General features: G+C 40.0%; 1 protein-coding gene across 1 annotated transcript; it reads right to left on the reverse strand.

Annotated features, from left to right (window-relative positions):
- Positions 1 to 1,557: 1,557 nt before the first annotated feature.
- On the reverse strand, positions 1,558 to 12,410 carry snupn (snurportin 1). Its single transcript, XM_085165280.1, has 9 exons — positions 12,064 to 12,410; positions 10,405 to 10,569; positions 9,472 to 9,655; positions 8,979 to 9,083; positions 4,891 to 4,987; positions 3,431 to 3,528; positions 3,173 to 3,250; positions 2,622 to 2,702; positions 1,558 to 2,529 (listed from the first exon to the last, which is right to left on the reverse strand). The coding sequence occupies exons 2-9, from the start codon at positions 10,560 to 10,562 to the stop codon at positions 2,209 to 2,211; spliced, it is 1,122 nt and encodes a 373-aa protein (XP_085021406.1). The 5' UTR covers positions 10,563 to 10,569; positions 12,064 to 12,410; the 3' UTR covers positions 1,558 to 2,208.
- Between the last annotated feature and the right edge of the window lie 439 nt (positions 12,411 to 12,849).

Here is a 12,849-nt window from a genome sequence, read left to right on the forward strand (position 1 = left end):
GACAAATATGGAAAAAAAGAAAGCGGGACATGAGGCTGGACACTAAAGGCCGGGTCGAGAGATCGAGTTGAAAAGGACGGGCAAGAAGGCTAGAGTAGTTTAAGGACAGAAACTGAAATTCGCTAACAAGTGAAGTTACTGTGTTGGGAAGATGGAGTACTTTGAGGAACCGATAAGTGTAGAAAATGAGAGTCTGAGAAAGACGGATGGAGGACAGTTAGTATATCATAAAATGTAGAGGATTAGTGAATGAAAACGTGAGGGCAGCTACAAAGAGGATGAAGTGGTGAAGTGAAGACATGAGGAAGAGAGTGCAGGCAGGATGTGGTGGGTGTAGATGAGTGTCAGGGGTAATTTTTGACAGGAGGATACAGTGAAAGGAAAGGTTTACAAAGGGGTAACGAAACTTGTTATGATGTGTGGTTTGGACACAAACTGACAAAAAAAAAAGAAAAAACAGAAGGCCGAGCTGAGTTGAAGAGTTGACCACAGAGACGATTCATGTAGGTAGTAAAGCAGGACATGCGAAGGGTTGGTATGTCAGAAAACTAGGCTGGAGATAGGGGGAGATCTGCTGTGGCAACCTCTAAAAGAAGCAGCCAAAAAAAGATTAAATAATAGTAGAGTTTACATTTTTCGTTTAAACATTTTACCCAAAATATGAACATTAATGTAGGCCTATAGTAACAGTCAGCAGAACGGCTGTGTGTTTAGAAACCACAACTTGGAGATGGTTACAGTCTATGAAAAATGATCTGCCCATCAAGGAAGTGTAGCAGTATTTCATGGGCTAAGTCTTTTTTTTGCTGGTGGAAACAGAGAAAAGGTCAGGGCATTACTAAAGTATACAAGCTCCACCCTCACTGAATCATGACTGTGGATGACTACTAATTAAGCAACCTTAAATTTAATTTACAGAGAAATTATAGACGAATAATTGAAAACAGAATTGAGGTACTTAAAAAAAATACTATGGGAGCAAAGGGTGAAAGGTATTCTTTCTTAGAAAGACACTATCAACATCAGACAGCCTAGATGTGGTAACCTCAGGCAATCGTCTGTGGCGTGCCTGCTCAGAGGATGTGCTGGCACAGGTTGCTGAAACATAACCCCAACAGACACTTTCACGTCTTTTCCTGTTGACAGTTTCAACCCTCCTCTTCACGGTTACGCAAATGGCTCAGTAAGCCAAATGTGGCTCAGCTCACAGGAGATGCTCATGAATGCTGCTAATGAGTGCTCTTTCATTATTACGAGCCATACACTGAAACATCACCTACTCAACACCTATACTGACAGAGCAATCAAGTCTGAACTGTCTGCCTAGGGCTTTTAAACACAACACATTTTATGTATCCACATTAACATGCATGTATATTTTTTAAGGTTATCAATGATGCCAGCTTTTCAGTGAAGGACTTATATTACAATGAAATATGTCATGTTTAACTTGCACTAATATTTTGACAAAATGTCTCAAATCAAACTGATTTAGTCTTTTAACAAAACTGCAAAAATCCAGCAGTCTGTGGTAACAAAGTGAATAGCAAAGCAAAGGCCGATAAAAAACATTTATTTAGAATACACACAGTTTAAAACATTTCCTAAGCAATTTCAAAATCAACATTACATTGTAAAAACCCATGTCCCTGTTGCTGATAAGCACTAATTAACAGGATGTGACCAGTCAGCATTACCGCCTTCCAAATTGCTGAGTGTTCATTTTGCAGACTCTGTAGCGTTTGCTCAGCTAATGAGCAAACGCTATGTGCTCCAAAAAAATTCTGCAATAAACCTGCATAAACTGACAACAGTAAGGATGAGATGCTTCTTTTGCAAGACCCTGCTCAAGTGAAAAAAAGGGTAGATCACAACCTTCACTGTGCTGCACTCTGGCCATTTATGCCAACATGTTTCTCATTCTATTCTAACTGCAGCTGCAGACATATGATGTTAGGAATATGCATGTGGTGAAATACTGTGTGAGGAAAGTCTTTTCAAGCTGGTACAGCCTGTAAGTGTCAGAATGTATTTTTTACAGCACAGGTCCAGTAATCTGCACTCTGAGGACGTCCCGAGCAGTGCCGGTTTAAAATTAGCCATGCTTTGCAATTGGTCAGATCTGCAGAACCATTCAGAAGACATTCTAAAGAACCATGTATGGGCTTTCACCACCATTTAGAATTTGCATCTCGTTAAGCCTCCCACTCAGATCTCCATATATGCTTCTCGTATTGGGGTCTGTTTCAAAGAGTCCAGAGTGTCCTCACTGCCCTGGTTTGGAGTGGACAGGTACTCTAACTCATAACCTCCGCTTCTGTTGGCCGGGCGGACTTCACTTGATGTTTTCTTATGTTCCAGGATCTGCTGTAGCTGATGGCTGGCATATTCCGGCTTCTTGGTGAGAGGTCCTGCAGGAACTTCTATACCCAGGATGTCAGTGACCATGTAAGGGCGAAGCCAGCCGACCAGAGGGGTGCTGCCAGGGGTGTAGTGGGTCTGCCGATGGTAGAAGAGGAGACCATCCACCTGCAACCGGAAAACCAGAATTAAGGCAAACATGAAACACTGTTTGCATTTAAAGAATAACTGGAGATAAATAATTCACAGTCTGCTCTTACACTGAAGCTGTACTCTGCTGCCAGGGCTGCCTTTATTGATTCTGCTGTGCAGTCTGTGCTCTGGAGCCCCACAAACCGGAACTGTGGGACCAAACAAAAATCAGAGAACCACACTGCTAGCTCAAAACACAATTTGCCCTCTTGTCACATGTGAGAATTTGCCTTCCAGTGACGAATCTACTCAGTAAGTACTGAACCTGATTTAGCAGATTTGGCAGTTCCACACAAACACTTAAGAATGAATAGATGGACCTTGAACTCGAGCTCTCTCAGGCCTCCACAAACATCCATAACCTTAAAGATGTGTCACTTTAGGGCGCATTTAATACAAAAAATTGGGGGACTGATTTTCTTTTTTCTCCTTGGCCTGAGGAGTTCCGCGTTTAAGTTTGGGATTTTATTAAAACCATGTGTGGAAATAATCAGCAAGGCACAACCAACACAATGCAGACAATGTGTGACTGTGTAAATACGTTGCAGTGTCCCAATTAACAAACAATAAACTTGGAGGCACAAGGAAAAAGGCTTTGATTTGTGTTGCTGGTACTCACAGGGTTGCGTTTGATGATCTCCGATAGGCTGTCGGTCTCCTGGACTTTGGACTGGAGCCAAAAGAAACGGAACTCTGTCTGTTGACGAGAAATCAAGCAGTGAAAACAAAAAACTGCTTTTCACCTTCTGAGCAAATGAACTGGACAACATGGCAACACAACCCCCCCAACATAAGGCACATCTGTGTCCCAGACTCTGCTACTTATGCAATTAGACAAGCATTCCTGGATTGCTGCAAGATTAGAAGACAATCTTACTGGGCAGTCGTAGACCGGGTGGCCTCTCCAGCACATGACGTCCAGAATGTAGTAAGTTCTGTCCACCTCGCTGTAAATGCAGTCCAAGATTGTGTAGTCTGCATGCAGCACATTAAAAAAACAGAAGATTTAAACTCTTATTACAACTTCATTCTCAATGAATAAAATCAAATAAGAAGGTATAACTTCATATTACAAAGGACCAGATATTCACTGCAGTGAAAAAGTAGTTACTCTTTTCTTGATTTCTTGTTGATTATTTTGCATATTTGACAGACTTACATGCTTCAGATCATCAAACAAAATATAATATCAGATAAAGATAACCTGAATAAATACAAAATGCAGCTTTTAAACAACGATTTAATATATTAAGGGATTTAAGGTATCCAACCTACCTGACCATCTGTGACCCAGTAATTACCCCCCTAATCCTAACAGCTTGTGCAACAACTGCAGCCAACTGTTTGCAATAACTCATAATAATAATTTTGTCTCACTCTTCAAAATTGTTTTCATTCAGTCACATTGGGGGTTTATAAGCATGAATGGTCTGTAAAGTCCAGACTTTGACTAGGCCACTCCAAAACTTTCATTTATTTTGTTATTCAGCCAGTCAGAGGTGGACTTGCTGGTGTATGGATCATTGTACAGCTGCATAATCCAACGATTTTTTAGACTCCACTAATTACAGCAAGTTGTTCAGGTCCTGAAGCAGCAAAGCAGCCCCAGAAGATCACACTACCACCACCATGTTTGAGTGTTGGTCTGATGTTCTCTTTATGAAATCCAGTGTTAGTTTTACACCAGATGTAACAGGACTCAAACCTTCAAAAAAGTTCAACTTTCATTCTGTCAGCCCACTGAATGTTTTCCCAAAGGTCTTGGGGGAATCACAAAGATATTTGGTCAGCAGTGGTTTTCTCCTTTGAACTGTTTGCTCGGGCTCTTTGTTACAGCTTTGTCAGGTTTTTAAACTTGTCTCTTTTCTGTAAATGCCCCCCTTGAAATCAGGTTTTCTCAGTAATTTCCACTTTGGTAGTTTTAATCTGAGTAAAAATCTCTTCACAAGAAATGCAGTGCTGCCTAAACTAACGGAAATATCTGAAACTCACATTCCATAGTTTTTTTTTTCTTAAATGATAACATCGTCTAATCTAATGGAAATCATCAGCACTTGTACTTCATACACAAAACTCCAGCCTGTCAACTACTTGCCTAATTCCATGTAGTGAGCTGTACCGATTGTCCCACTAATATAGGTGGAGTTGAAAAGGATGTGAAAAAGCTTTGTGATTATCACATACAAAAAAAGCCTGGAAGCTGTTTCGATGTGGCTGAAATGAAATAAACTCACAGGTGAATGGGAGAACCCGCTGTTTGCGGATCACTTCCTCGTGTTGTTAAAATGCCTAAGTGGCCCAATATAGAGATCCAAATACACAGTCGGGCCCACCTACCTTTTCCCATAGCAGAGTTGTGTCTGTTCCCACCAGGCAGCAGGGAGGGGAAACGGTTCACACAATAGCCACTTTTGGTGTACGCTGCAGTGGAACCCTTTAGAAGAAAACCAGAAACAATACAGGAGGGAAGAAACCACTGTTATCATTTCATTTGCATGTCTCCACAATTCTGTCAATGTGAGCATTAAAGAGCAGGAGTTAGAAACGGCTTTAACAATGTTTATGTTCAACTGTTAAAAGGGAGAAAAATAACTAGAATGTATTTTCCCCTCATGGTTGTCCTTATTTTCTCCATACATCAAAGGCAGCTATCAGACAAGTGCAGTGCATTTAGAGCTCCGCATGTAAGGTCAGCTCATTGAAATCTAATCATCGGAGATAAAATTTACATTCACTGGCCACTTTATTAGGTTTACACTGAGCACAGCTACACTGCTTCAATCTGATTGGAAGGGAACAATAGCTCAAATTATGACTCGCTACAACCAAAATATGCAGAAGAGCATCTCTTCCGGTCAGCATGACGTTGAGCCTTGAAGCAGAAGGGCTACAGCAGCAGTATGAGTGTGATGAATCTCAATTTGTGCTGTCACATTCAGTCGATGGTGTAAATACGAAAGCACAGATTCATCCTGCTTTGTATCAAGGGCTCAGGCTGCTGATGGTGGTGTAATAGTTTGGGGGATATTTGTGGCATCTGAGCATTGTTTGAGACACCACAGTTGACCCTTTATAACTACAGCGTAAAGGCTGGTCTGACGGCAGTAGCAAGGTGACGTAAAAAAGCAGCGAGTGTATCATCACTAAATGTGTCACAATATTGCATTTCCTTGCAAAATGCCTATGATCAAATTAACTGCTCGCCTCTGTGCAATAAATGAGGCAAAGCTCTTCACATAAGTGGAGCAAGAACTTTTATGACTCATGTTGTCAATTTTTAATTGTAATGTAGTATTGTAATCAGTCATTTAACACACAGAGAGGTAATCATATAGAGAAGGAGCTCAGTTTTTTTTTTCACCAACAGTATGAGGACCACAGTCTTAATCAAGCATGAATACTTAGTCTTATTCACCCTTCCTCGGGACATTGAAAACATCTTCATCTTAACCTGGTAACCTTTTTTTGTTTGTTTTTGGTGCTGATTCAGGGAATTCATTGACAGCGAGCTCGAGCCGTGATATAATGAACAAGGAACCAGATGACTGTAGATGCACAGTCATTATGATTTTCTCCATGGTTGCATCAGAGGGTGTGTGGTTTCAGTAACACTAGTACAACACCAGCTTCTGGGGGCAGTAAGAGGGAAAATGGGTGCAGTTCAGTTTCCTTGAATGCTTGGATGACATGAATCTCATCCAAGCATTTGACAGCCTTGCCATTACTCATGAACATCAACATCATCAGGTAAATTGCATATTTAAGGCTAAATCACATAAACAGCTGAGGAAAAAAAAAACCCTCAAGTGCACTTTTTCACAAGAGGCTACGATAGCTGCTTTCACTTCCCTAAATTGATGTCTTGGTGACGATATTGAAATTTCTACAGAGGATATAAGATCTTAAAGGGTTTGTCTGCGGTTGGGTTTTTGACTTTCTCGTTTCTCATGAATCAACAGAAGTCGTCCTGGGGATCACCGCTCCCCCTGCCTCCACGCAACTCGACTCCAATTTTACTCGTCAATTTGGAGTTCTGTCACAGCACGGTTCATTCTCAGAACACCTTCTATTCGACATACTTTTCCTCACTGCTAGTTAATGAACTGCATCTTATTTCAGATGGTCTTTGCAAAACAAAATAATAAAGATGAAACACTTAGTGTGCTGTAATCACGCTCCTGATTTTTTTCTTTTGTTTTAAAATGCTTCGTTGGTACAGCAGTGCAATCCTGTTCCCTCTTTAAAGCTCAAACTCACTATTTATTTGAGCTCTGACAAAATCATGCTGGTCGTCAACAAGACTTATCTAAAGAGGTGTAAAAAGGCATCCACAGGTGAACCTGCAACCTGCTCTTCTTTAAGGTTAAAAAGGCACATTCAGTTACCAAGTTTTCTAAACTTATTGAGCAATAGTTTTAATGTATATTGGTGATCCCAATATATACCACACTAATATTGTTTATGACTTCTGCTCTCCTTCTCCATTTTTTTACAGCCTTGGTACAGCCAGGATTATATGCACAGCAGCAGAAGAACACAAGGGAAGAAAGAAGGGACAGAAAGAAAAACTTTGGATATTAATAATGAATATCAGGTATTTTATCTCCTCTGCACCTCTGAAGCTCCTGCTTTCAAACTCGCCCTGCTTTTTTATTGTTGGCAATAAGGATTGGACTTGATAAGAACTCAGTGATTCCAATTCTCTTATCGCTTCTCATTGGCTCGGTTTTGGCAGTTCCCACCATCGGTAAGCAGCATAAAGAAATTACATTCATGCAAATTAATTGCATGCTGTGGGTCAAATGTTTGTGCATGTTTGTTCAAGATATTTCCCCTCTTTGGTGTGATCAGTGTTGGAGTCATTACTCAAAAAAGTCATCATTAAACATATAACACAGAACGCCTTTCTTAAAAGTAATGCAGTACATTATTTAACTACTCCCAGGAAAAACTTATTTATTATACTGCAGGTTGCATTACTTTCACGCTACTCTGTAAAATAGCTGAAACACTGTTTCATGATCACTATTTAACAATATAAACCTGAGGCTACAACCACACTCACCAACACAAATCCCTAATGAGGACACATCTCTAAGATCTTTCTCTTAGTACAATACAAAGCTGACCACACAGAGTGAAGATGAAGAAAAAAGTCATCGCTACAGTGACTCTGCTTTAGAAACTGGAACAGGTAGCAATAGAGGCTGCAGCCTGACTGCTCATCTGCTCGTTACCTGTTGAAGTTCAGGGTCTGGCTGCTGGGGTCGGCATTTGCTCAACTTTCACTATGGGTTCTTGGCTAGCTTAGCGTTAGCATGCTGTCTGTGAAGATGCTTGCAAAGAACCAAAGTTGTGTAAGCAGCATAATGCAGTTGTTTCTATCCTTGGTGCAGTTTGCACTTTACCTTTACCTTGTCCTTTTGTGCAATAAAAATAATATGTCTATATCCATCCATGGACTGCGTTGCTATTTCCCTCCTCTGACACATGAACTGAAATCAGCTGTGAGTGCAAGAACTGATAAGCAGGATCGATATGCAGACAAACAATTCCAAGGAATTGTACTACTGGGAAAGGGTTATACAAGAATTGGTTCTCGATTCCCATCCCTAGTTGGCAAGTTAAATGAATGACAATGCAAACACAACATAGTCAGCTCAACTTTCAAATTGGGTGATGATAGACGGATGACCTGTGCCGATTACCTACTTGAGCTCAAAATCAGCACGCTGCCACAAGTTTAAAGAGGAAAACCACCAAAAAACGCTCAAGAAGATCCCTTCTGATTATTTTGTAGGTATTTTTTTTAGCTTTTAAACCAAATTCTTCACTTTATTTTTTCACTTTCTAAATGGAGAAAAGTGGTATAACCATGACACATATTAAAAACCTCCGTGTTGCTTTTTTTAATCATTTCTGGAGCACACAGTCATCTTTCTAATTTAATCTACTGATTCTAATCTATTGACTGTGACTCTTTATCGCAGCTTGAGGAAAATTCTCTCAAACTGTTTGCCCACATTATAAAGATATTGGGCAGTGTAGCTCTGACAAGGTGGCTCATTTCAAACACAGACACAATCCACATCGTCCTCTGCAATACCACGAAGGCAGCGTTGAAATAAAAAGCAACAGATGCAAAGTACAACAATCCTCTCCAAACACACTCACTTTAGCACTGCACTCAAACTGCAGGAAATACTGACTGCTGTTTTTCAAAGACTGATACGACTTTTGATCAGGACTGGAAGATGACAATCTGATGATTCAGAAATCAGTAAGCCTTCTGTTTCAGTCATCGCTGTGAATAGCGACTACAAAAAAGGAATGTTTAAAGAGATGACTTTAAAGTTACTCGCTAGATTCTGAAATTCAGAAACAGGCATCAACATGGAGGCAAAGAAAAGAGGAACGGCTCCTACCTTAGAGGCAACAATCAGAGATCTTTTGCCCACAGGAGAGACCACCATCAGCCAATCAGTGTCCAGCTCTGATGGTATATCCACTAGCCACTCTGATAGCATGAGCTGAGGAGGAAAAGGGACATGTCACCTTCATCAAAACTTTATTTAAGCCTACAAGAATGACAATGACAATGAACACAACAGTGTGAGTTATTACAGAGTTTCATGTTTGGTGACCAGGAGCCCCACTTTATAATAGACTGTCATGCCACATTTTAGCTAGCTTTAGTATTCAGAAGTTAGTACACCAAAAAAGACACTTTTCTTTCAGAGTCGGAAATAAAAACTTTCCCACACAAACAAACTCTTTGTTCCATGCTTTGTTTGTTGGGATCTGGCTGCTCTATTCTCCAGACCGGAGTTGTAACTTTAGGACTCAAGCGCCCTCTGCTGGAAAAGACAGGAATACAACAAAACTTCACACAGCAATGTCCATGCATCAAACACTGACCTGGTTTGCATAATGTTTTGGCAGCTTCCTCCTCTCGATCTCCATCTCCTCCTCTTCTTTGTTGCCATCTTGTGCTCGTTCTTCCTCCTCCTGTTTCTCCATACCTTCCTCCCCATCACTGTCTGCCCCCGTCCAATCCCCATCAGCCAGACGCCGTGCATGGTTGACATAGTTTAACCTTTTACTAAAATAAGAAATGGAAAAAGAGTCACTGAGATGCTTTCGCATGGCGCAGTGTAAACATATAGTGTTTTACACCTGTTTTAGCTTATCTCCACTGGTTGCCAGTGAGGATTTGAATGGAGTTCAAGAAAAGCTGTTCATGGTTTGGCTCTTTCCTACATCTCTAACCTCTTACAACCCTATTCAGCTCCCAGGTCCCTCTGGTGAGCTGATCAGATGCTTCGAAGTGTCCCACGCTTCACATTTACCAAAACAAGCTTTATAAATAAATCTGAGTTGAGTTGGGGCTGTGATGGTATGGGGGATATTTGTTGACACGCTCCTTCCCCCTTAGTGCCAACTGATGCATGTAAAACGCCACAGCTTGCCCGAGTGTTCTTGATGAATATGTTTATCCCTTTATGGCCACAGTTTACTCATTTTCTGATGACACAGTGCAAGGTAACACATCATGTCATAAAGAATCATCTCAAACTGGTTTCTTGAGCATGACGAGTTCACTGTACTCAAATGACCTTCACAGTGGTGAAGAGGATTTGTCTCCTGGACAAAGCCGACACATCTGGAGCAACTGTGTGACACAATCATGTTAGTGTAGAGCATCTCTGAGGACTGTTTGCAGTACCGTGTTGAATCTGTGCCATGAGGAATTAAAGCAGTTCGGAATATCAAAGAGGGTCCAGGAAATATGTACCTAATAAACTGTCAGGTAAGACTATGTAGATGTTAAATAATGAGCTGGATGATTACCTTTTTTGCCAATCAAGAAAACGCTGCCGTCGCTCACTCTGCTCCAGCACACTGTACTTGCTTTTGTACTGGGCCAGCCGAGGGTGGGGGCAGGCTGTACTGTTGGGCTCCTTGGACACAGCAAAGCTGGCCGAGAGGGCTTGGGTCAGGTCATCCATGAGGGCACTGAAAATCAACACCCCAGTACTTATTTTATATTAGAAAGAAGAGTGGTTAATAGGTCTGAGAATTAAGACTACAGGCAACCCAGTGGCTTATCTGTTTCTGTGTGCTAGAGCTCTTGTACAGGTTAGCTTGAAAGATTAACAATATGTACTTCAACGTAGTCATTATATTCTAATGCTCAGTGTTTGTTGAGATGCACCAGTGTTTATGTGCTTTTAATTTACTGCAGATATCTTCTGACGGTTTGGTTGCGCATTTAAATTTAAGCCATATTGAATGATTCAGGCCTATCAGCATGTGTTCAAAGATAGTGTGATAAAGAGCAGAAAGAGTTTAGATGTCTCGATTTCCCTTGAAAAAGGGACACATCTACCTATCTCTGAATGTTCATTTAAATTACAATCTTGGATTGTAGCAAATTATTAAAACTATATGAAATAATATGACTAGTGTCCCACTTTCGATTTATGGTCACGGTTGTTTTGCATTTGACACATTATTTGGCCTCAACATAAAAGTAAAGTTAAAGTAAATTAAAACCTTTTTCTACAGCACCTTTCAAGGCAAATATCAAAAAGTGCTTCATAACAAAATGCCAAAAATATAACAACATAAAGTTACCCACAAGCAAGTTTGTAAAGACGAATTTGTAGCTGCTTTTTAAAAATACCACCAGACCACAGATCTCAGTCCAACTCCCCACCACACAGTGGCAGATTTAGTTGACTTCACACATAACATATTTTTAACGTATTTATAATTAAAGTTTGAAGATTTCGTTTTCAAATTAAACTCTTATTTTTCCAAAGCCCATGAGTAATCGTTTTACATATTCATGATCTTAATAATGACGTGACTACTTATGAATACTTCTTCATAATCTGTACGTCGTTAATAATTCATCAGCTAATTTCTACAAATTAAGTATGTCATGGCCGATTATTTGACCTTCATAAACCAGCTTTAGTAGCAATGTTAACATCCAGTCTAATTTGCCCCCCACGATCACCGAGCGCTTAGGATCATCCTGTATGTACTCTAAATCAAATATAGTCTATAGAAAGTGCGGGTACATGTGACTTTGCTTGTACATCCTTTACACACTTAACTAGGACAAACATGTGCTGATTGACGGGATTTTTTTTATTTTAAGCTTGATATTGCACAGGTAATACCAATATAATCAAGCACCAAACGCCCTGGTCTAGTGGGGCATCTGTCTAGATTGTACTTCGCGGGAAAAGGCCAGAAAAGCCTCCTATTACGGACTACTACAACTGGCCAGTCACATAGCTTAGCTGCTAGCATTGCATCGCGCTAAACCTGCTAGCACGTTGTGGTTGCTAATTATGCAAGCAGTTAGGAACTCTGACCCTAGCGCGATTTGCAACAAAAACGTGCTTTCGTACAAACTATACACAAATACTGGACTCAAACGCTATGCAGTAAACTTTATGAGATGTTAGTTTTCACAAAGCTAGCGTAAACAGATACCTTGGACATTCAGGGAGGATGCTGCCGAAACGTCACGCTGTCGTCATTTTTGCCGGGTGGCGTTTTTCAGTTGGCCGACAAAAAAGCTCAACCTAACCCGGAGTTTGTTTTTTCACACGATAGAAATGATATCGGTCACTTATGTGGAACTATTACAAAAAACAAAACACTCTCAAAGTTATCCTAGCAAATCTGACGGTGCTAAGCGTGTTAAATAAATAAAGTATTGTAAAAACAACAACGTTTAAATGTAGGGAAGTTAAAAAGTATAAAGGAGGCCACATAAACATGTACTGTTTATAAATTCAGTTTAAACGCAGCACTTAAATGAGACTATTACGGCTACATTGTTGCTCGGTTGGATAGTCTAACACCTTATGTCTAAGAATTTGTTGAAGCTTTGAAATATATATCATATCAGCGTTATTGTGGTAGCCAATAGGAAGTAAGTTTCCTAAATTATAAAGACTATATTTAATAGTAGTAAGCATCACTGCAATAACAATAACACACTAAATCGTAATTATCGCCAACATTAAGCTTAACTATGGCGTAAAGTATAATTTATTATTATTTTTTATACTTTTTAAAATTTAAGTTGGCTTTCTGAGTTAATCGTTTTTTCATTATTTTCAGAAACCTGGTATTTATTTTCATTATTCAAGACAAAATATACAAGAATAAACAAAACAAAAAAACCCCAAAACGAACAAATAAACTAAACTCGAAAATACAAAACTATAATATGCCTGGTAACCACGACATAAATTGTGCATGGATGTTGTA

Source organism: Neolamprologus multifasciatus, chromosome 7 (genome assembly GCF_963576455.1).
Source record: "Neolamprologus multifasciatus chromosome 7, fNeoMul1.2, whole genome shotgun sequence".
Classification (NCBI taxonomy): domain Eukaryota; kingdom Metazoa; phylum Chordata; class Actinopteri; order Cichliformes; family Cichlidae; genus Neolamprologus; species Neolamprologus multifasciatus.

Coding starts and splice junctions, on each gene's coding strand:
- snupn (XM_085165280.1), bottom strand. CDS start 10,562: ATGGATGACCTGACCCAAGCCCTCTCGGCCAGCTTTGCTGTGTCCAAG. Junction 9,656..10,404: donor TTTCTTGATTGGCAAAAAAG/GTAATCATCCAG, acceptor TTCTTATTTTAG/TAAAAGGTTAAACTATGTCA. Junction 9,084..9,471: donor CAAAACATTATGCAAACCAG/GTCAGTGTTTGA, acceptor TTTCCTCCTCAG/CTCATGCTATCAGAGTGGCT.